The 24,889-nt window shown below is 43.5% G+C and overlaps 1 protein-coding gene across 1 annotated transcript; it reads left to right on the top strand.

Moving 5' to 3' along the window:
• The first annotated feature begins 1,266 nt into the window (after nucleotides 1-1,266).
• MMD (monocyte to macrophage differentiation associated) lies at nucleotides 1,267-20,189 on the top strand. Its single transcript, XM_082326433.1, has 7 exons — nucleotides 1,267-1,463; nucleotides 7,850-7,931; nucleotides 14,419-14,579; nucleotides 15,122-15,196; nucleotides 15,592-15,693; nucleotides 16,527-16,596; nucleotides 17,917-20,189. The coding sequence occupies exons 1-7, from the start codon at nucleotides 1,435-1,437 to the stop codon at nucleotides 18,115-18,117; spliced, it is 720 nt and encodes a 239-aa protein (XP_082182559.1). The 5' UTR covers nucleotides 1,267-1,434; the 3' UTR covers nucleotides 18,118-20,189.
• The last annotated feature ends 4,700 nt before the right edge of the window (nucleotides 20,190-24,889 follow it).

The raw sequence follows: 24,889 nt of genomic DNA, 5'->3' as shown, positions 1-24,889 counted from the left end.
TCAAAGGCACCGAGGGCGATGAAAAGTCAGATTCAGCCTGCCTGCCAGCCAAGTCACGACGCTCACCCTGCCTTCTGCTGCCTGTGGTGGAGGTGGTTACCTGGCAGAGGCGGCACCTTCGGCCGGGGAGGCGACCTACCCACCGTGGCGGCAGCCGGCAGCAGTTCCCATCTGTCTCTGTCCTACCATAAAAGATGCTGATGCCGGATATAACTTATTTGTCTAAACCGGTGGTTTGCTTTGGTGTGTCTATGCTAATTGCTTTTGTTGAGGGCTGGAACTGTTCAAAATCCCATTGTAGACAAGATCTTAGGTTTGAAGACAGAAGCTTGACTCGAACTTAATCTCCTAATTCATGCCATGATTTGTACTATGCAAGGCAACACCACATTCATCGTATGGAAACATGCTTGACACTGGCTCTTCACTCAGATGAAATAACCCTTGCTTGGAGAAGTTTGGTTTAAGTAGATAAGATTATGGCTTACAGCTGGGGGAACTAGGAAGATAGCTAGCCAGGTTACCATGAGCAGCCTTGCCACTCTAACCGTGACTTACGAGTGGAATAAATTATTCCACGGGCAGCTCTTTGCAACCGCAGAGCCACGGCTTTTCCGGAGGAGCGTTCTGCCGAGCTCTGCCGTGCCACGGGGGCCGAGGGGCGAGGGCAGCCCCGCGCCAGGGCCTGTGCCACAGCTCGGAGCCCAGCCTACGCCACATCCCTTGTGGAAGGGCTCTGTCAGCTTCTAGAGTTTAAAAATTAGGCATGCTGAAATCGCTAAGTCCTCATCTATCTGCTTATTTGGGTGAATGGGTTGAGACAACGGCAATTCAACCACTACCTCCCGTCGCTCGCTGCTGTTAAATCGCAGCCGCCCCTCCCAGGGCTGCGGGGAGCCCTCAGCCCCCGACATCGCTGCTGCTGCTGCTCCTCGTTGTCGTTTTCCAGGCCGACCCTGCCAACCCGGCTCAGCCCCGGCCGCCCTCGGCGCGACCCCGCGGCCAGGCCGCGGCTCCCGCTCCCCGCCGGCCCCGGCCCGGTGCTTCCGACCCCGCGCCCCCGCGGGAGCGGTGGCCGCCGCGGGGCCCGGCCTCCCCTCGCCAGGAGGGGGGCGTCCGCCGCGCCAGGCCGCCTCCCCGCGCCCTCCCGCCATTGCCGGGGCGGGCCGCGGCGGGCCCGGCCGCTGTGGGCGGGCAGGGGCGGAGGGAAGCGCGGGCCGGGCGGGCTGAGAGGAGCCGGGAGGACGGTTAAAGCGGCCGCCCCGAGCCGCCCGCCCGGCTCCCGCGCCTCACCGACGGACGGCGCCGGCCGTCGCTGCGCGCCGCGGCGGCTCGCACGCCAATGAAGGCCCGGACTCCGGCCCTCGCCGCCTCAGGAGCCGCCCGCAGCCTCCCGTCCCGACCCCCCGCCCGCCGCCCGGCCGGCCCGGACCCATGCGGCGGCTCCAGGAGCGGTTCAGGAGGTGAGGTCGCCCCCTGCCCCGGCGGGACCCCCCCCCCCCCCCCTTCCTTCGCGGCGGACCCGCGGCCCCCGGGCGGGGCCGTCCTCCGGCGGGGCCGCCCCGCTCCCCCCGCCCGCGCTGAGGGATGGGACCCCGCGGCCGCCCCGGCGCTCCGCTGGCGGCCGGGCGGGCACGCTGGGGCTGGGGGCCCCGGGCCACCGCGGCGGAGCCCGGGGCCGTGGGAGAGCCGGGGCTGGGGGCTGCGAGATTTTTCTCATCCCCGCGCCCGATTTCGCCTCTCCCCGCGCGGCCCCGCTGCGGAGGCGCCGGTCGCCGCCCCCGGGGCCGAGGGCCCGCGGCACCGGCGGTGCCGGGCGCGGAGCGCAGAGCCGTCCCGCCGGGGTGTGCGGGGGGGCTCTGCCTGTCTTTTACTTATTTATTTTTTTTCTTTCTTCCCCTCTTTTAAATGGGTGAAGGTTCACGCATCCGGCCGTGTGTCACATCCCCGGCCGTGCCTCCTGCGGAGCCCGACCTGTGGCTCCAGCGCCGCGCCGCTCGCTGTCCACCGCGGGGCCGGGCCGGGCCGGGCGCCGCTGCCCCCGCTCCTCCGCGCCCCTCCGCAGGGCCCGGTGCTCTTTGCTCAGGTGTCGCTCGGGGCGGATTGCAGGTGCTGCTGGTTGGGTAACGGTGCGGTCCAGGTTCCTGGGTAAACACGTATATATGTGGGCTTCAGGTGCTTAATTGGTCAAAGTCCAGCTGCAAGGCCAGTAACAGTGGACTGACAGTCTGCCTCCCAGATACAATCAGTTTCTATGCTGGCTTCCCTCGTCAGGTACACAGCTGGAGGGCTGCCCTGCTCTCCTTTCACCAGCTTGCTCAGGAAACCAAAGCCTGAGTATTAACAAGGTAATAAAATTGAAAGAGAACCGAAAGAGAGAAAAATATGAATGTGGTCAGACCTGGTTTCTGTACTAGCCCACACCTAGGCTGTTGTGCTGGCTGGTACCCTGCCCCTGAGCTCGGATGTGCCGCAGCACCTGATGTGACTTCTGTTCGCTCCCCGCTCTTTCACTTGAAATTTTGCCTTTCATACTTGGCAGAAGGTTGGAGTCTTTCGGGAGGTCAGTGGGATGCACAGCCGCTGTTTTCCATGACCTAATCTACGTATGATACCAGAGTTGTTAATGGATTGTCAGAGTATCGCAGATTTCATTTTATCTTTAGTATCATGCTGTAAGTACGTGAACGTTTACACAGCATGGGATTTCACTGATATTTCCGAATAAGTGGTCTGCTTCTGTACTGATCGGAATTATTTCTGTGACTCAGTTGTTCAGTGATAGTAAAGATTATGTGAACAGTTACAAACCACAACTAGATATTTTCTAATCCAGGAAGGAAGGTGCCTAGTTCGGAGGAATATGGCTCTATTTTTAGCTGAATGGACTGAATTCATAAAGAGGAAATATCTGCCAATTTGGTCAAAGAAAGCAAGCTTTTTACAAGCCTATTCATTTCTCCTCAAAATCTTATCTACGTGGTCTTCATGAAACTGTAGTGCTGATCTATTTTGACCTGCTTGTGATTTTTTTGGTTTTGTTTTTCCTTTCAAAAACAAAGAGCCTAGATAACATAAAAATTGCTTCAGTATCTAAATACGTAACCCCATTTAACGTATGCTACTTCTGGTTTTGCAGAGTTATCCCCACCTTGTTGCAGTTTCTCATATGCTGTTATTTGTGGCTTATTAGGTCTAAATGGCCTCTCCTGCTGCTGGAAAGCACAAGAAAAAAAGATACAAAAAGGGGTAATGTGCTTTTAAGCTGGGAAAAGGAAGCATGAGGCCTTTTGAGCTGAATAAAGGAAATGTACTTCCTGAAAAGACTCAAAAATCCAGATCTTTGAGGCTGTTATCAGTGCTTGCTGTTTTTACTGACATTTTACTTCATGCCTCAAAGAATAATTTGTTCAGCAGATGGGAATCGAGAATAAGGCAAGATTTGAAAGGTGCTTTTCTCTTCTGCAGTTTTGGGTGTAGGCTTGCTGCGATACCAGACAAATGCCATACAAATATGTGCAATAGATTTGGGATTTTATCATTTATTTTTCTAAGTTGGGTTTGCATGTGAAGACAGCACTAAGAACCCTCAGGTTTTCCTCCTCCTTTCTCTCCCAAACACTATGATCTCTTAATTCTGGAATCACTCTGGAACATACAGCATCTCCTCCTTGGACATGAACAGGAACTCGAGACCAGGGGTCTCTCACAAAGAATGGATTAGCCCCTGTGTTTAACATTTTAAATATTGGAAGTGTTTCAAGATTAAAGCTCAAGTAGTGTAAAGGGAGGGGTATGAGTTTCTTCTCTCTCGTTTTAAATTGTCATATGTCTTTCTCAAGACCCCTTTTCCACTTATATTGGGAATGTGCTCATCCAAGAAGGTTGTTTGCATGCTGTGAAACTATAAAGCTTGGACTTCCTTGCCGTCAAGTAGTTCTTGAGCTTTAAGAATGCATTTAAATTGTGAAAATGAACTCGTAACTCAGTTCAGTGCAAAAGCATTCTGCGCTCATGGCTGGCTGCAAGTAGTTATTAGTCTGTTAACTTGAGAAATTTCAAATTCTGATATTGAGGGAGTCAATGTTTTATACTGGAGCTCTTGGATTGTCAGTATCTTAAATGGAGAAGTATTTATGCGTTCTTGTGAGATAATGCTGCATATCTGCTGATTAAATTACTCTGGTTTCACTAGAGTTCCTGTTAAAGAATACATTAGAGATTTGTTAGAGAATCAGAAGGCTTCACTTAAAGATGTTTCCTGTAAATTGTAGTCCGGTTCAGTGGGGCCTTATCAGACTGTCCTGCATTTGATAATAACCTTAATGCTTGTGTTATAGAGAGCCTTTATTTAGGAGTAAACAGCATCTGAATGCTATATATCAAGCTTCCACCTTTAGGAAGGTGAGATTATATTCCTCACAATTATCTTTTTCAGAAGAGGCAAACTTGACCTGTAGATAGGAGGAAAAACAACGTCTCTGTGTTGCAGTATTCATGTGGCAGAAAACAAAAAGCATCCGTTGTTGGTGATGGTGTGGGCTTTATTTATTTATTTGTCTTTAAGAAAGAACAGAACAGGTTTTGCCTCTGGACTGTGAATAAGTGTGTAACCCAGTTCTTCTGCCTTTATATTGCAATGGGACACGTATGTATAACTACAGGAGTATATGACTGACTTTTTTAACAGTATGTGTCAAAATAATTTTTCCTGGTTTTGATGAGAACTTCAGTGTAGTATCCCAAAGCAGCTGTTTTCAAACTTCAGGTCTGTTTCTTAGGGTATTAAACCTGAACTGTCAAACTGGAAACAAAACGAACTCCAGAGAAGCATTGGCTGGAATTATTGCCCTCTTCAGCAACTTTTTAAATGATCCTTCCTCTAAAGTTGTTCCTGATAATGTTCGTAAATAGTATTACAAAACGGCATAGGGAAATAACTGAAGCTTTGCTTTACTGAAAATGTCTGCGAGTAGTGAGTGACCTGAGCAAATCCGCTCCAGCGTTTGCTGTCTGGGTCTTGCAGCCTGTTGCAGTCGATTCCCTGCAGAAAGGAGAGGTGCAGGCGTGTCAGATGTACGGCAAAGTTAAATACCGGCATGCTCCGAGATCCTTTTCTTTAAGGTAGAGGTGAAGTCTAACTCGTCTTCTCCTGCCAAAACACACTAGTGTGGTGGTGGTATTGGTATAAACGTGTCGGTGAAGGGGATGGGTCGAGTGCCGCCAACGGTGCTGTTCTGCTGGAGCTCTCGCTGGTGGAAGGAAAGCGAGTTCCTGCTGTTGTGGGAGTCCAGTGAAGCTTTCTGTTCAACAGCCGTGGTACCAACCGTTTTTGTTGTTGTTTTAAATATTGAAGTATTTGTTTAAACAAAAGAAGGTTTGAAATGTTTTGTAAGTGCGAAGTTTTCTGAAACCTGATGCTTGCCTGTTTTACGAGCTTAAAGTTACCACAGATGAACGAGTATTTGCATCATTCCTGTGCTGGCACAAACAAGGGGGAAAAGCCCAACCCTTTCTGTAGATAACAGAGAAAGCATAGCTTTGTTAATGTCTTCATGTTCTGTTTTACTGCTAATAACACCGTCTTTAAATTAGTGAGAATAAGAGGTCCTAATAATAAATAGACTTTTCGGAAGTGTTTGTTCATAATTCTGTCTAAAATCTAACATTACCCCAGGCTCTGTTGTGACTGCTTTAGAAAGATCCAGTATCTTTTCTACTAAATAAACATAAATGAGAAGGAAAAAAATTTAAGTTATCCTCTAATGGATAATAGAAGGTGCCATTAACAGGCTACCTTCAAATATTTATAGATTTTTAGATGATGATAATGTCTTATATAGAAATTTGAGACAACAGAAATTATAAAGCTAATACTGACGATAATTCCTTTGGGTTCTTTAGTTTTGTTGTGGGATTTCCCCCCTCCCCCCTACTTCTTGTGAGACTTCCAAGGTACCACCATGGCTTTTGGAGAAATGTAATAATATTCTAGATGTAATCAGTGAAAGGTTTCCCATGACTTTGAATTTATGGCATTGGACAAGGGCAGGCTAATCCCGGTCACTCAACTGAGCCAACAGATGCTTTTATTTTTAAATGTTTTCCTAACTTGGAAGCAGAACTGAGTAAACTGAGTGTTCCTTCTGGAGAGGATGCTGAGATGGCCTTCAGCAGCTGTTGAAGATCTGTATGCACTGGGCAACAAAATCATTGTCCAAATGTTCCGCGAGCCCGTGTATATGAATGCGGTGTCATTGTCCTTTTGGAGATGAGAGCAAGGTGTCATTTGTCACTGACAAAAGAGTTGCCATTTTTTAACAATATATTAACTCCCGTGGAATTATTCATTTGCTAACAACCATTTATAGCCAGCGAAATTCACATTTTTCTTATCCTTTGCATTCCTAACAGTTGAAACTGTTTTTTGAAATTGCCACAATTTGGAGAGAGATCATGACACTGTGTTGTTTTATCAATGCTGTTAAAGTTTCATATATCAGTTTAAAAAAAAATGGTTTGCAAATCACTTAATAAATCAGTCAAAAAACCCAAGTGTCTTGTATCCCAGAAATCTGGAACTCCTCACTCAAACTATAAGATTCTGGTTGGGTTTTTTGGTTGGTTGGTTGTTTTTCCCTGGTTTGAGATCTGCCAATGTTTTATGGATGTCATAGAAATAGGACTGGCTTTGACTTAAACCAGGAGCGACATGGGGGAGGACCACAGTTTGTCTAACAAGCTCTTTATATAAACCCAGCTAACAAAGCTGCTCTCAGTTCTGAACATACAGACGTGTTCTGTAGTTGTTGTGAAGCTGTTCCTGGCTTGTTGGATACCTGACTAATTGCCAATGCATAGTTTTATAATAGTCTGGAGTAAACTGGAATTTATTAGTGAAAGAGAATCACTTTTGTATGATGGTAGCTGTGCTGGGATAACATAGACGGTACTGTAGCTGGAGTAGTTCATAACTTTGATTGTCTGGTTGCATATAAATGTGTGCTGTCTTTTAGAGGTTTTTATACACAGATTTAAATTGCGTAGTTTCACAGAAACAAGTCAAGTGTTTGGTTTTTTTTAGAATAGTTAAATGCAACATCTGTATGGCAAGTTCTTCCAAAACTTTCTCAAGTTTCATCCTATTTCATTTGGCTTGCTTAGACTGCGTTTGGTGTGATTGTTTGTTTGTCAGGTAATGTTTGAAAATTCTTAGAGAAAAAGGCGGAATGTCTATGGTAAGCCTCTTGAAGATTTTCCTCTTTGGAGGTAACTGTTAGAGTCTCCTTTCATCCCTGTGTAGCTTGGATCTTAGTTACAGACAGAAGATAGGATTAGCCTCAAAGAAAAATCAAGCCATCTAATGCTCCAAACACAAATATTGCTTGCTATAGGAATTGAAAAGTCAATGTTCAAGTTGGTTTATTCTGAGGTGTTATAGAACTGGAATATTGCTGTAGTTTCAAGAACGTCTTAAAAGAAGATTAACCCTTGGCAGCTATGACGAAGTCCATATTTCAAGAGCAATTTGAGTACATATTATGTAATTTAAATAGGAAATAGTTCATTCTTCATCTGACCAAGCTGTCGGAAAAGAGGGGGTCTGACTTCTGTATGCAAAGTCTTGATTAAAAGTAACCATCCACTGTGACAGGCAGTCACCGAAATGTATTTAACGTGTTTCTGTTAAGAGAACTTATCTGGGAGAACTTACAATTTAAATAACAGTTACTTTTAACATGTCTGTACTTATCATTTTTAACAGTACTAGGTTGGAGGTATTCTTTCATGACACTCCAAAGAGATTTTTCATTAGCTTTCCTAAAAATACCTCTTAATTATTCAACAGGTTCATGAACCACCCAGCTCCAGCAAACAGCCGCTACAAACCCACTTGCTATGAACATGCTGCTAACTGTTACACCCATGCAGTAAGTACATTTCCTTTTTTTTTTTTTAAAAAAAAAAAACAACCAGATGCTTCAGTAAATTGTTGTGGGTTTGGATGGCTAACTGCTTACCTTTGCCCGAGTGTATTCATATTTACAGCCTCTCTGGTTTTGTTACATAAGCTTCAGCTATAACAGTCCAGAAAAGGTAATGTTAATTAGATGGCTGGTAATCACTAGTCCCTGTTCTGAATCTCGAGGAGCTCCAGATGCTTCATAAGTTTCCTTTTCACCAAAGTTACGTGTCTTTAGATGATTTTCCTCTGTCCCAGTCAAAGGATGACTATGGTAAAGTGAGTATAGGTCTATACTAGTCAGTCTTGCAAGGCAGATTTCCCAGGACTCTGCTCACAGGGTATCGTGCGAATTGTACACTGGAAGTATAGGAAAAGACTTATTCATGTTAGAAGTGGAAGGGTTCATAAGACTGTGGTTATTAGCTAGAAGAGCTAGAATGGCTTAATTCTGATGCTTAATGTCTATGAATTGATTCTTCGAGAAATCTCCTATTTTGAAAGAGGCACTAAGAAGGCTGACAGCCCTACTAAAAATCCTAGTCTGTCCTTATTTTCACACTGTATGGACCCATACTAGATTTGAATATATGATATACGCAAAATAATGAAAGCATTCTTTTTTTTTTTTTTTTCTTTTAGTAATTGGGAAGTTTAACTTGCTGTCTGACACTTTGACAAGGACTTAAAAATGTATTTGTTTGTTTTTTAAGATAGCATTTGCCCTTTTATAAAAGCAGCTTGTGCTTCTCCTCAATCTCCTCAAAAGTTGTTTAACTCCAAACATCTGAAGTATGTTTGGCTTTGTCCTCAGACTCTTATCTCCAGTGTTTGAGTGAGCTACAGATATGAATGCTCAAGGTAGCGCATGGAACTCTTCAGCTCTAGAAGGAGCTCTGTTCTTCAAGATCCTTCGTGTGTTTTATAAATAACCAGCATGCAGCACTGTGTTGCTGGTAAAAACAGAATCACCTTGGTTTACATATAGAAAAGCTAACTGAAGCTTATGTGTTTTTAAGCCAAGGGTCTCATTTACAGCATTATGCAAATATATGCTTATTTGTCTAGAGAATGAAGCAACATTCTGTTAGTTAGCACAAATATGTAGTTTATCTCATAATCCTTGTACAAATCTTGTTTACTCTGGCTGAAAAGTTAGATTTCAAAATATCTGGCAGAAGTTGCTGTACTCCTTAGCAATTCTAGCCTTCACCTGGTTGAAAAACAGGCATGTCTTATTCCTGCCTGTTAGCAGTACGTTACAGCCAAGATGTGCTATCAGTATTTTCTGGTATGCCAGAGTTTCTGGTGAAGCTGTCTAATTACTTGCTGAACAGTCAAGCTACGGGCTAAACCTATCACGAACTGCTGACAGCTTGGGGATATGTGATGTTAATGTATCCTTTGGAAGAAAATCAAGTGTAGTATAAAAGAGGGAGTGTTACTTCTTAAATAAAATTGTATGCAATAAATAACTTTTAATCAAAATTTAAAGCCTTGAAATAGGAATCTAATCTGGGAAAGCACAGTGGATTATACAGAAGCAGCTGGGGGGGATGCTTGCTTCTCCTCTGTGTTACAGACTGGTTTAGTAAACGTTAGATGGCCAAGTGGTTGAGTCTTTGCTGCTAGATTACAATCCAAGTTTTCAATTAGACGTTGATGTAATTTCCACAAAATAGAGTTTAGCAATGGTTCGCCATATTTTTTTTTTTTCAAAGCTTTCATAATTCAGAAAGTAGTCAACTTATATTTTACGAGCATGGCTGTACTACTCAGTAGGTATCCCATCTGTTTTTTTGACTTAAAAATACACAGTAGGCAGTTTAGGCAGCTGCTTTAAAAAAAACCCAAAACGATTAATAAATGGGGATACAGAATCCCATGCATAGCTTGTTACAATACTTAAAAGCTAACTTTGTGTAGCATAGTGAGGTATCTTCAAATTTCTAACTAGTAAAGCTGTTTAAAATGTCTTGATTTTTTTAGCTTTAAATGAAGCACTGACTTGCCTTTAGACACTAGGAGACAGGAAAGCAGTTGAGTACAGAGGCAGAAAAGACTCTGCTCTGTGTTTAGAAGATCAAGAAGGAAGCAATGTATGAGAGAAGCAGGAGTCGTAAGAATTTGAGTTGTAAGATAAGCTAAATCTAAGGGGGCGATGGCTCTTTCATCATGAAACTTTCTAGTGCACATAAGGTTTATCAGACAAAAGATATGCTCTGTTGTATTAAAACCTCAGAATTTAGGCAGAGATTGCTTTATACTGCCCTGAAAGTTTCTTCCAACTGCCTTAAAAGGAGGAACTATTCTTAAAATAAGTTACGGTCTCTCTATTCCAGTCTTGGGTTGTGCAGTGCATGGAAAAAAGAAGTACAAATATTTCAGAAATGAGGCTTGGAGCGTTTACCAGGCCATTTGGGCATGGAAGAAGGGGTCATCAGAATTTCAGAAGGGCTGTTATGATGATGAAAATGTTTCCATTCTACCTGACCGATATTGGCAGTTTCTCTGCTCTCAGTGTATTGCACAACCCAAGTTGCCGGTCGGCTTCCCGCTCCACGGTGCTTGTCTCCTTACTTGAGAAGAGAAGGCTGATGAGTAGGGAGCCGTTGTACTTGGCTTCAGGGCTGCACTCCTGGAGCAGGCAGCTTGAGATGGATGCAGTCCTTCACGGTTCTCCCTAAGTGTCACGTGTGAATTTGGCTGCTTTGTTGATCTTTCCGTTGCCTGTCTTTCCGAAGAGGAAGCGTAGGGACCGTCTTTATGCTGTTAGTGTTTCCCTCTCAATGAAAGGCGCGTGAGATCACAACAATAACACCACGCTTTGCTACGTGGCTTGGGCATCAAAGGTTATTGTTGCTGACTACGTGACGTGCATAGCCTTGTGTGCAAAGAAAATAATTTGGCATGAATGTTATATAAAAAAGCAAAGTTTTAAACAGATTTTTAAACCTTTCTGTGGGAGAGATTGTCTAGAGAAATACTGAAAGAATGCAGAGAAAATACGGACCAACGTACCAGTATCCTAAGCAACCCCAAATAGATGGAAGATACCAGATACTTTGCTATAAGTTAGTAACCAGCGAGTTTAATTGCCCTGAAGTATGCCTGATCAGGCTTACAGCTTACTGTTCCAGCGTCCGTCTTTGTGCCTTAAGGCTTTTTGCAGTGGCTGCTCTTTGTGACAGTAGGGGTTGTGGTAGTTGGTTTCCCAAGATACATCCGTGGGGGTTGTGCCCAAGTCTCCCGTTAAAGATTCCTGCCTGTAGCGGTAAATAAATATATTTTAATCATTTGTCCTCCTCCTTGTTGCAGAGGGACTTGTAACTTGGTGAAACTGTTGTCTACTCTCTTGTTCTGTAAATCTCTCTACCAGCCCCATTTCTGATTTAGCAAGTATTAATGAAGGTGCTAAAATTAGTAAATTGGAGCATGACGGTTCTGGTTTTGTTCATAGGATGTGAAGTTGGTGGGTCTGACGATATTCATTTGGCAGAGTTGTGCTTCATGATGAAATAAGCAAAGCTGTTCGTGACTCGTAGCCAGTTTTATTGCTAGGAATGTTGGCAACTTAGAAATGCTGTGTCATTGCTGAAAAGTGACACAGCACAATCACACTCATTCTGTTAGTTCTAATTCTTTGGCTACTTTTTTGGTAAGAACCCCTTCTTTTAAAGGACTGATGGATTGCTTCTCAATTCTGAAGATTAAAATGCGGTTCTTGCACTAGAGATTTTTTTTTTTCAAATGCACATGGGAAAATCTGTCTTGTTTTGTTGACTGGAGTGTTGTATTTCTTTTTTAAGATGGATGTTAGCTATAAGGAAGTCCATTGTATCATATGGTATCTGGTATGGCATTAGTATCTCAAGAACTTTTATCCACTTGGCTGGAACAGCAGGGTATCATTTCTGGATTTTGTCTTTAGTCTAGCTATTTTTGGTCAGAAAGAGTAATAAAACATCTCTTGTTTAGTCTGACTGTTCCCATGATACATATCAGGCACAGAGGGAAAGTGTTTCCAAATAGAATACTTAGAAAAAACAATAAATCCTTCTCATGTTAGTATAGTGCTGTTCTCTGCGAGAAGTAGAATCGTTCTTCGGAGCCAGGACAAGGCAGAAAAGAGATTAATTCAGCTCTTCGTCCATGTACTCATTTGTAGCTGTATTCTTCATTCTGGACGTGCAAAGAAAGAGGTGATAAGAGAATTGCTTATTTGTTTTAACCCTGTAACTTTATATACAATAATTACTAGAAAAAGTGATTGGCAGAAAACTGTGTTGGCCCATTTGAGCACTACACATTATAGCTTAACTTGTGAAATATTTATTTTAGTAGACTAGTAAAAAGCTGAGCTATTTGTGTAAGAAAGGCAAGTTGTTCCGTGTAATATCTAAATCTAGTCTCAATCAGAGCTCCCGGCAGAATCTCTGAGCAGCTCACACCCAGGCTTTCAGTAGGGAATTAGTAGGGATTTGCTGTTTTACCTAGTTACTTGTGTTCATGACACTTGCGGGTACGTAATCTCTCTGAAACCTTTTAGTTCTCTGTCAAGCGTAGTCAAAACTGAAATTTGCACCAGAAATTGGGAAGGAAACTGGTGAACGTGGATATAGTGCGGCTGTGCAGCTTAAAGAAACACTGCTAAAAATCTATTTCTGGAGCTTAGCATCTTCCTGTCTCCTGCAAAACTAAACGAAACAACTGCCACATCTAATCTGTTCCTCGCTGTCTCAAGGGCTTCAGCCACACTTTAAACTGGATGCCATATGTGGAAAACAGGAGGGACCAATCTCCTGAGGAGTGAAACACTTCAACCGTTCTTGAATTTGGGGCCTGTCCAGGATATGTGTATGGAAATTTATGGTTTGTGATAAATGAGAAGCCAGACTGGCAGACTATTTTTGGCCTTAAAGTGCATGAGGCCAACTTCCATAGTCTCATTACAAAACTCGGAAAGTGTTTTCACCTCTGGTCCAAATGCTGTGGATATAGGAATGCTGTACTTCTTATTTCCATGGCTCTACTGCTTTTGGTGTAAATGTACTAAATTTTGCAAAAAGGAAGAAAATATAATAGTAGGGAAGCTACAGTTGATATACTTCAAAAGCCACAAAAATAAAAGCCACTTTTTTCTTCTTTAACTCTCTGGATTAACTAACTACTTTTCAGATTCGTTCAGTCTACTCTGCATCTTCTGCACTGTAGCTGTGATCAGAGCCTCCATTTCTTGCAGTCCGTAAGCAGATAAGGACGAAGGCGGCGCAGGCCAGACCAGAACTTTGCGCTCTAAGCTAGCAAACCTGTAATGCAAAGCAGAGTTGCCAGATTTGTTTAAACATTACTTGTTCCTAGCTTTATTGTTTAGCATCTGAGACTTGGGTTAAACTACGAAGAATTTAACCTATGAAGCTTATTTACAATTCAGGTGAACAAATTAACATCTTAAGACACACCGTAGGGGCTGGAAGGGAACTTGTGCAGCGTTCTTAACTTAGAAGGCTGACAGAGATACGCCTTCAGAGTGGAGGGAGATGGGTAGAAATGTCTGAGCCAGCAGGTTCTTTAAATACTTGTTGGACGTGCTTTTTTTTGTTTGTTTGTTTGTTTCCTAGTTTGGTTTTTTTTTTCTGAATAAAACAAAGGTACATGATGTAATTTATTCTGGAAGGGAGTGTAGTTTTAAATGTATATGAAGCCTGCAGCCCGTTTTTTAGATACTTCATGTGAGCATGCTAATTCCATCATGGTGTTCTAACAGTGGTTGTTTTGGAAGATCTGAATTAAAGCTGCTTGAGAGGGAGGCGGTAAGGAAAACACTTGGATACGCTGCATTAAAAGAACATCATCTTTGTGCATTAAGAATCTTTTCATAAAAGAAGTTTGCAGATAATTTATTTACGATATCTAAAACCCAAGTTCTGCAAAGCCTTTGCTTAATTCTTTTGCCTTCTACTTAACTGCATGCTTCTAAATGCTTCTTTTTTTTCATTTGGGATTTAAGTTTATTTTGGTCTGTCCTGTGCTCTGCCTCTGTGCACAAGAGGTGGTTTAGATCCAAGCCTAGCGTAAGATCAAAACTTTTTTAAAACACAAAGCAGAAGGTGAAAATAAAAGCACTACTGAGACTTAGCGAATTCTTTTGTTTGTCTGATTTCGTGTCATGGCTAGAGGAGCCGGTAACCTCGCCTGATACCATGTGAGGAGAAATTTGTCACGAACGGGTGTAACCTAAATGTCTGAGACATTGTCGAAGTCTTGATGCTTGTGTGTCAACAGACACCGAAATGAAAAGCTCGCTCCTGCGAGGAGCATGCCGTCAGATGTCGTACACGCGGTCCTGTATGGCATACTGCAGGATTAGCTGCCCTGCGGTTGCTGTGCTGTGGGTGGTACTACACTGGCTGCAAGTGAGGGCTTAACAAGGGCCTTTTGTTTTGTTTTTTTAGTTCCTCATTGTTCCTGCGATCGTGGGTAGTGCCCTTCTCCACCGGCTTTCTGATGATCGATGGGAAAAGATAACAGCATGGATGTATGGCATGGGGCTCTGCGCGCTCTTCATTGTCTCCACAGTATTTCATATCGTTTCTTGGAAAAAGAGTCACTTAAGGTATCACTGTAAGATCTATGAGATGTTTTATTTTCATGTTCTGTGACGTCCTTCCATTGTGTTTCTCAGTCAAAAACATGATTTTACAGAATTCTGGAGTGGTACCTTGTACCGAATCATGAAAAAACGCCCTTGATTCTGTTGGAAGAAATAATGAGCCAAGCTCATATACAAACAAAGATTAATGTCTGTGGCTCTTTTCGCAAGGAAAATGTGTTTTTCTAGGCCCTAGTGGCTCTTAATCCAGAAGTTGAATGGGAAAAACCTAATCGAAGTGCTTGGTGGATATAATCCCATTGCAGAAATGAGAACGCTGTCTGGGACTGTGGCATGCTAACATACTTTGAGGAACACAGAGCTTGCCAAGGGAATTATAATCCAATAGACAGTTAACTAGCAGAAAGCTAGTCTTCCAGGTGGTTTTAAGAGGTTATGGAGCTGACGGTATTTTCCCGAGAGTAATTCCAAAGTGTTTGAGGACACTGAGATATACAAAAGCCTTTCCAAAATCTGTCTTGGTGACTTGTTCTCTCTCTTACTAGGACAATGGAGCATTGCTTTCACATGTGTGACAGAATGATGATCTATGTCTTTATTGCGGCGTCATATGCACCATGGTAAGAAATCTGAAGCGCAGCTTCAGAATTAAAGCTTTTTCCATTGTCAACAGTTTGTCATTGCAGCTTTCCAAAACCTTCAGGTATCTTCTTAGATGCAATTGACCACATTCTGCATTGTGAAATGCAACATAAGGTAATCTCCTGGGATTTGATATTAGAAAACAGCAGAAAGTAATCTATTTATATTCCACATCCCCAGCTTATGCTTCCCTCGCATCCATGCAAACACACCTTCTGCTTTTCTATGTATAGAATGGCCAAGTGTCTTCTCCCCCATCATGCCTAAGTTATAGCTCTGAATATTTATTTATTTTTATCAAGCCCTACTACGCTTGTGTCAGTATGGTCCATTCATTCCTCACTTTCATCTCTCGAAATCTTTGTACCTCCAGGTTAAATCTACGCGAGCTTGGACCTCTAGCATCTCACATGCGTTGGTTTATCTGGCTGATGGCTGCTGGAGGAACCATTTATGTATTTCTCTACCATGAAAAGTAAGAATTATTCTTTGCATTTAACTTCAAACTGAAATTAAAAGATGGGGCTTTCTTGCTTTCTGTGGGTTCCTACCTGGCCTTTCACACATTGAAATAAGAGCTTTGAAATGTGGAAATATGTGATGAGAATGATGCAAACTTACATCTTGTTGGAAGATAACTGTATTCACCCTGTCATAACAAGTCTAGAGCCTGCATTGTTTTCTTCTCTTAAAGGGGTGGGAGGGAAGTATCCGCTTTTAAAACTTTAACTTTTGCTACAAGAAAGCAGGGGTGAGAGTGGGTAGGGTAAGAAGCCAGTTGAAATGAGGGCTTTCTTACAGCCCTAGTTTATGTAGCACTGTGTATAGATTATCCTGCACCATTATATTGTTTATATATACTGATGCATATTGACTCCTGCTACCTTGGTTTTGTTTTGAGATGCGAGTCCTTGAGTTTCAGATCTGAATTCTTGAGCCCATTTTCATTACTGATCCCCAGGGAGCAAGACCCATCTTTTTTGTTTTGGAAACGAGCTACTCAGGTTCTTGTCAAAAAAGAAAACATAAGTTGTCTCAACGTTTTATTCTCACTAATACTTAATGCAAATGAATGCATCTAGGCAGTATTTAGAGAAGAAGGTATTGCCTGCCACTGTACAATGCAGAGATAAATACTAGCTTTATTTTTGTCATAAAGCAATGGTTATCTATCTGCATAGAAAGCTTTTTGAATAGTTTAATGGACCCATGCTACCATAAAATTTAAAGTATTTTTTTTTTTACTGTTGAAGGAAATGTTCAGCCTCTTGTACACCTCCTTAAATGACTCAAATTGTTCCTTTTTAGGTATAAGATCGTTGAACTCTTTTTCTATTTAGCGATGGGATTTTCTCCTGCTCTGGTGGTGACATCCATGGTAAGGAATGTGACTATTGACATTACAAGCACACAAACTTTCCTTTTATGCCTAGCTTAAGTTCCAGTGCAGCTCTCTTTCTTCTGAAAAGATGTTAATTTTAGTCCACCATAATTGTAAATGTTGTCTGCAGAAGAACCAAATATAGTCAGTTATATTTTGGGTTTATAGTTTACATTCAGTGAAATGCTACCTTGTTTTGTTGATTCTGGGCTGCAGGTCTAGATAAAAAGAGCTTAGGTTCTGAACTTCACTTCTGAAGTCGCTCGCTTCTGAAAGGAGATTGGACATAACGATTCAATTACTTCCATTTTAGTAAAAATGATAAAGACGTGAAGTGCCTTAGCCTGTCAAGGAATGTTTCTAGATTTTACTATTTATGAACTTACTTAATGCCCACTGACCGCTTACAAATTGGGAAGGAAGTTTTTTCTTTAGGAAAGTGGAATGGACTTCTGATAACATGTTGTCCTTTTTCTTGGTATATGTAAGAGCTCTCTGGAAAATCTAATCAATTGATTCTGTGGTTTGGACCAAGATGGGGGAAGTCAATTGATTCTTGCTCCTTTCAAAATTACTTAGGGGCAACAACGCTAGAAGATTTTCTCTTACTGGAGGCTTCTTTTTATCAGTGAAGCAGGGAAAAATCCAAAAGTTGAGAAGTAGTTGAACAGTATCAAGCTGATGCACTGTATCTGGGATACTTCATCTCTTAGCAGTTGGCGGTTTTTGTTTTGTTTTTTTTTTAATAAGAGGTTTCTTGGTGCATCTGTAAAGCATCCTACTCCGTCTTGTCCACCTCAAAACTTTGACATTTATTTATAGTTACATATTTTAAATAACTTTGCATAACCCTCTCTGCTGCTAATGTAAATCTGACACCTCTACAAGGTAATGCCAGTTACAGGACGTAACTGTTCCACGTGAATGCTGCGTTATACCAAAACCTTGCAGGATGCTTCGTCCAACTAGTAGGAGTTGTGTTGAACTCAGGCTTACACACAGTAACGTGGTTTCCTTTTTCTCCCCGTTTGTCTGCTCCGCTAATGAGCGTGAAGCAAAACATCAGACTTGTCTTAATTCTTGAGTTATCCCCCTATTACTTCCATAGTGCTATTGAGACGTATTATATAAATATATTTCACAAAGTGTAATCTAAATATTTATATGCTGGTTTTCTCACTTGTCCATCTCTCGTATCCAAGATGTTCTGAGTTATGACAGCCGGCTTTTTGCGGGAGGGACACTTTGTATTTTGTGCATAAAATACCCTTTCCCTCTTTTACACCCCGCCCCTGACCTTTCCTTGTTAATCGACAGAGCAACACCGATGGACTTCAGGAGGTTGCCTGGGGAGGCTTGATATATTGTCTGGGCGTGGTGTTCTTCAAGAGCGATGGAGTCATTCCCTTTGCCCATGCCATCTGGCACATATTTGTGGCCACAGCAGCTGCTGTTCATTACTATGCCATTTGGAAGTACCTTTACAGAAGTCCTGCAGACATAATTCGTCACTTATGAGAGAGATATATATAGATATATATATATAAAGAAAAAAAATCTGCACTTGACCTCTGTAACAGTATTATTTGACCTAAGGAATTTGGGGAAATTGGAAAATCGCACAGAAAAGCTGCACTGACTTTGGTAGTTCTCTGAACACAATTACTGTGAACCGATGTGTGTGTCCTGCAACTGCCCATCCCATGGCAAGTGCTGTAAATAACCAGGATACTGTACTGCAGTACTGAGAGTCCATTCCATGTTAGTAGAACTGGCTACCTGATGTTTACAATTAAATTTTGTATTCTAGTTTAATTTTACAGTTTTTAACTACGTGAATTTTTCTAAATTAGTGATTCAAATGGTGAAGTCAGTGCAATAGCAAAAACGTAAGTCTCTTGATTTGAAATAGGTTTCTATCACCTTTCCACTAGTCATTTATTAAACATGAATCACAGACAAATAATCTACTTTTACCACCCATTATCTTGGTATAATGTGACTTTTATAGAAACTTTTTGTGTTTTTTTGTAAACTTTAAAAGTACATTTATTGAACTGAAAACACACAACTGTCATCTATGCAGTTACTCATGTTGCAAAATCTTGCAAGAAATGGTTACATTCCACATACTGTACTGACAAGCAAACATTGTACCTCTTCCCAAGGTTGTATTACAGCTGTAATTGTAATAACCACTTTTACGAACTAAAATCTAAATGTGATTCTGCCGAGTTTTAACATAATAGTATTCTGCTCATCTATAATACCACTTAAACAGCACCGTAATTTGGCTTTTTCCGAGATGGAAATGAAGAAGGTTTAAAAGAAACGGTTAACACGAGCTTCTCCTCGAGATTTCCCCGTTCTGCTCCGTGCTGCCGAGCCAGGCAGCGGCGTGGGTGAACGCTGACTTACCGAAGGCTGGCGGTGGGAGGGACGGCGGGCAGCTGATATCCCCCCCCCAGACCGGAGAGTCAGTCATTTCTCCAGAATACGTGTACACGTATCGGTGCTGTAATATCAAGGCTTGGATTTTCAAAGGGATTTAAATGTCGTTGGGGTTGTTCTGTTGGGAAATCCCGGTCAGCGCGGCAGGTACGGAGCCGTTGCTGACCGCTTTGAAGTCGTGGTTATTGGTTCTAAACAAGCACAGCCATTCAGGGAGAAGAACTTGCTAGGGCGTCACTTGTCGTTCTGGGACTTAACGCAGAGTAAAACTGGTCTTTAATTGTATTGCTGTCTTTCTGTACAGGAAAACCAAATGTGGTAGCAAGTCATGATTGTAGAAGACGTGCATTAAATGACCAGATGTGGAAGAGTCGTTGTAATACTGTTTGTCCAATAATTGTATCCTGTCCCGCTATATAATGAATGTCTTATATTAAGATTGACTTTATCCTTTTTCTAATTTACTCAGTTTTTCTTGTCAGTATTTAAAAACAAAACCAAAACGTGTTGCCTTTTTCAGATTTTGTTCTGGATATTGCCTGTCTGCAAACAATAAGTAGCAAGATAGGGAAGTTTTTCAAGTTACCGTTTAATATTGCACCTAGATTTGCCAGTGGGCTGCATATTTTAGAATATATACATTTGTATACGGAATTTACGGGAGGGACAAACTTTAAATTCAAGGCATTGAAGAAGAATTGCTGTACGGTGTTAGCAGGTGATCGGAGAAATGGCACCACTGCGGCAGGCTGGATAACTGCCCCAACGGAGAAGAAGCGGAACAGCTGGGCGGGTGATTCCTACTACGACAGTCTCACACATCTGGATGCCTCAGTTTTTTAACATTGTGTCTCTTTTAATATTTTCCACTTTTTGTGAGTTCATATATTTTGTTTAAATGCAGTACTGTTAAAACCACTAAAATACATGTAATGGTTTTCTGTAGTCAAAAGTGAAACTATCGCTTGAGTATGTTTGTTTTCATTTTAAGTTAATTTTTCATGGCATTGCTTTTTGGAGTGTTTGAAATGGTTTTTAAAAAATTTCAATTCGCCAAAAATATTTTGAATTACTGTATTCTAGTCAATATGATATTGAATGTACTAGACTAACAATAAACATTTTGTGCAATTTGGAAACTGTTGTATTCTTGGTGGTTGGGTTTTTTTTCCCCTCCAGCCCTTACGCAGGAAAGTAGGGGACTAACACTGTTGCCACTCTTGACACGAGAGATCCAGAGCTGAACCTAATGACCCTTGTGCTTGCTCAGTCAACTCATTAAAAATAGTAGGAAAGGTTACAATCCAAATTATGCAATATTTTGGTATGGGAAAAAGTATGTTTATGTGTAAATTTTGGTCAATATTGGGAACTGGCTACTTTCCCTTTTGCTGTTCTGGATCAATTTTCTTATACCATTATATACTGGGTTGGTTTTTTTTTTCTTCAATTATATAACGTTAAAATACATAATTTTCTCCTATCCCTATAGGAGTATCATTGCATTAAATATAGACAAGCTGAACTGAAAATGCATTTCTGTCTGGAAAACAAATATGTCAATTAGCCTCCCCCGCCGCCCCCCGCCTAATTGCAGCTCTCGGGGCTGATCCCTCCCGGGATACCAACAGTGCTTTCTCCAGTAACGTTAGCTGCCGTAGCAGGGATGTGATTTCTTTGTCTTCCTGAAGCAAAGGTTTTTCAAAGCACTTGCTTCTGTATTTTTCTATGCCTCTGGGTTTTAGAAGTTCAACAAATACACCAAGTTTAAATGAAGCAGTGACAACAGGCGCTTTGGTTTTGCAGATGGACCTTTCCAGAGGATGTCTGGATGCAACAGGTACTTTGAATACTGGATGCTTCCAGTCTCATCACTTCTAGGTCATATTTTTCTAACACAATATTGTGTGCATCTGAAAAATAATTTGGTGATCTGAAGGGATTCATTTAAGGATTTGTTCTAGAGTGCACTTGTTCTTTGTATTGTTTTTTAATTCAACAGCAGCAAGGAATGCACAGAGGAAGTACTGATTCTTCTTTCTGTTAACAAAAGCAGTCAGAAAAGCAGGCTGCTTTTCCAATTCTGTCTTCCCCGCATCCCTCTTAATTCCTTGTGATTATGGTAAGATGTTGTATTGCTGTCTTCCAGTTCTAGGTAAGTAATGAAGTCCCTTCAAAGGAGGCTGGAGTGTCCGAACGTGGTTTTTGCAACCTTGGCTGTATCTATTGAAGGTATGGCGTAAGAACGGGATACTTCAAAAACTCTTTGCAATAGCTGTTTACCAACATTTTTAAGTTGCCTAAATTCCAGATCTTCAGAACTGCTCAGTGTTAGCAGACAGACAAGATATTTCTATTTAATGTGTTTTTACGGAGTTTTCTTCTTTTTGCCTGGTCTGAGCGCCAGGCCTGCGTCTGGTGGTTCCTAGCCCAGCGGTTCGGCGGCGCTGGCAGGGCGCTGGATGGGGTGACGCGCTTCTGAGGCTGAGGGCGATGGCTGTGCTAGTCATAAATTGTAGTACGGTTTCTTAGCTGATTTTCACAGCTGGTGACTGAACTCTTACATGCCGATACGTGAATTGCATAAATCTCGCAGGTGGTGTCGCGTTTTTACAGCTGCTTCTTGGTGCAACGTGTGTGTGTCGGGGGCTGGAATGAGCAAGTTAAGGAGAAGATGCTAAAGTTTTCCATAGAGCCTTTTCTGTTAACCTCTTGCTTAAATGTCCCTCGGGCCTAGGACCCTGCCGCTTGTTTGGAAACCTCTTTGAGTCACCTACACAATTCTTTATTTAGATCTGATGTATTTAGCCAGTGATTTCTCTGGAGGCTAAGGCTGTCGTCTTCACATCATGTGCTTGACTTAAGTCTTTTCCCTGTGCTTTGCTATTTTTAAAAGAACGCAGGATGTTAGTCTCTGCTCGCTGATTGCGTTCGCCATCAATAGGTGTCATAAGATTAAAGCTCAAAATAGTGAACAAAAGAATGACCAGGATGGCAAGGCGGACGCTTGCCGGCTCCGTGGTGTGGGTGTTGCCAGCCTTTGTGCCTTCCCTGTTGCGCAGCTCGTGCCACGGACCGTTGTTCGTCAGCAGCGAGAGGCTGCCCACTCTCATTCTCCTACTATTTGAAAGCGTTTCCTTCATCGTTTGTCTGAATAAATTCACTAAGCGCTGTCACGGTCTGGTGCATAAGACACCTGAAATGTTCGCTAGTGGCTATTTGGAAGCATTCAGATGCGTTTGGTTTGATGCTGCAGCGGTGCTGGGAGGACTGGTGCTGCCCAGCTGTGGCACGAGCAGTAGCGCAGTGGTAACGCGGTGCCTGGGGCTGAACGCCCCCAGGCCGCTCGGTGTCGGGGTTCGGACGTGCTGGCAGCCCATCCTGAAAATTCACCACAAAGAAGTTTGAGGTGAAGGACCTTCGGAGTATCTGGGCCACGTACAGTCTGAGCTAAGGCAGTAGTTCAGTCTTACGGGTCCAACCTCTAGGGAAAGCACTGGTTTCTTTAAAAAAAGAGTTTTTGGGTTCCTGTTTGGGTAGTATTTTGTAGTGGCTGCCATTTTGTTACTGAGCTGGGTGTCTGTTTGCTGGCTTGTTCTCACTCCAGGCGTCCTCCGTCTGTTGGTGGTGAGCCTGACTGCGAGCAGCGAGGGTGGCGATGCTTGTTCCCATCGTAGAACCAGGGCGCTTGTTACTAAGGTTAAGCTGGGGAGCCGAAATCCTCTTGCAAAAGGCTGGCAGCGAAGCCAGCACCAGTTTTGTAACCGAAGTTACATCACGGACTAATGAGGCTGGCGTGCTCTCTGAAGGATATATTCAGATGTCTTTGTTGCTGAGCAGTGCGAGCCCTGCTGGCGGTGGATTTGTGCGCCCAAATCCTTCAGGTGCCTTTGAAAGTCTCCCTTAAATTTTCACATAGGTGAAAAGCCGTTAGTAGAGACCTACTGAATTACTGGTTTTAGCTCCAGCAGACATCGTCTTGCTTTCTGGTGTCGTCTTTGCTTCCAGCAGTGACGCAGAGGTTTGGCCTGCAGGCAGTGACCGGCCGCGGCGCGCGGCTTCCTTGACGTGGTCAGCCAGCGACCGAGCTGAGCCTCCGCCAGGACGTTCAGAGCAGGCCACAGGATGCTTGGATGGAGAGCTGTAGTTATTCAGGGTGTTGGAACACTGAAACCCAACCCACAACACCTACCGAACCCGGGGTAGGTTTATCTTCAAACAGCAATGATTTCATAGTGTCATAAATGCTAAAGGATTGAACATCATTGCTCTGGGAACTCAACCGTCTTCTCAAATTAAAAACCATGCACTTGGGAAGCTAAGGATTAGTTTAGGAAGGGAATGTGGATTTTTTTTTTTTTTTTCAAATATGTCTTCATATATGAACATGTTTGACTGAATGAAAATGGCTTTTGTCTTGAAGCTGATGGTGGTGCTGAGCAGCTTAATCGGCCTTCTGCTAAATCACTAAAAATAAAGCTTGAAGGGCCTCTGAGATATTTTTAGCCCATCCTCTGCCTGCAGGCAGGACGCACTCTGCCTGTCGTTCCTGACGGGCCTGTCCAGCCTAAGACGCCTCTAACAACGGGGATTTCACAATCCTCCCAGGCAGTTTATTTCAGTGTTCCACCCTCTGCCCTCTTAGACTTTTTTCTGCTGTCCAAGCAGCATTTTCTTTGCTGCAACTTCAGCCCATTATTCCTTGTCCTGTCTGCAGTCAGCTCAGAGGGGAGCCCTTACAGGCAGCTTTTATAGAGAGACTATTGATTTAGAGACTGCCACTTCTCCCCTTGCTTTTTTCTCCCCAAGATTTAAACAAACTCAATCCCTTCAATCTTTCTTCATGGCCACCTCATTTAACAGAGTCCGGGGGTGTTCCAGAACAACTTCAGAGACAGTTTTCCCAGCTGATAATGTGACACAGGGACATGAGAAATCGGTGACAGTGCAAAATGCAGGAGAGGGGAAGCAGGAGCGGTAATCCCGTGTTTCAGGAGAGAGGGGCGCCGAGCCTGGGGCAGGCAACCCCCAGAAACTAGCGGAGAGCCCAGCGGGGAACTGCTGCGGAGGAGAAATCGGCCCCTCCTGGGGCACAGCAGCATCTTGCAAGGAGGAAGGTCCCTGAGGGACTGGGGAGGAGAGGGAAGGGGGGGGACGCTGCCTGGGGAGGGGGCCGCACGTCGCCCACTTGGCTGTCGTGCAACCAGGGGAGTGCGAAAGCGTCAGCCGTAAGGGCACGGCAGGGAGCTGGCGTGGCTTCGGGCTGCCTGGGGCCTATGGGGAAACAGGAGCTGGAGCCAGCCACCAGGAGCCTTCGGAGCACCCTGCCCGGCCGCAGCCCGGGCCCGTGCACCCCGCAGCCCGGCAAAGGTGCAGCAGCGAGGGCGAGCCTGGCGCTGGGTGCTCAGCACCCACCGGGGAGCCGCTGGTTGCAGCGATGCCGCTGCGATGGGCTGGGTAATTTCTGTAACACGCCTCGGCGAGGGCCTGCGTGCCCGCGGCCGTGTCCCGCTCCAGCCATGGTGCTCCTCTCCCAGCTCCGCTGTCCCACGGCGGCCCGGAGAGCTGCTTTTCCTCCTCCTTCTTAGCGTTTTTGTTCTGGTTATTGGTTTGTTTTATTGTTGTTGTGTGAATGGGGATTTTTGGTTGGTTGGTTTGCTTTTTTTAAAAACTAATTCTGGTTTGCTTTTACTTCTGGGCTTCTTTTTTAGTATTTTAATGCAATCTCTCCTCCCTCCCCAGTGCGGCACTTGCTTCCCACAGCGCTCCCAGCAGCTCTCCAGGACAATCCACTGCATCCCAGCTGGGATGTGCTGGGGGTCCCACCAGGCGCACGCTC

This window comes from Platalea leucorodia (genome assembly GCF_965183815.1).
Source record: "Platalea leucorodia genome assembly, chromosome: 14".
NCBI lineage: Eukaryota > Metazoa > Chordata > Aves > Pelecaniformes > Threskiornithidae > Platalea > Platalea leucorodia.
This window is presented reverse-complemented; position numbering and strand designations above follow the sequence as displayed.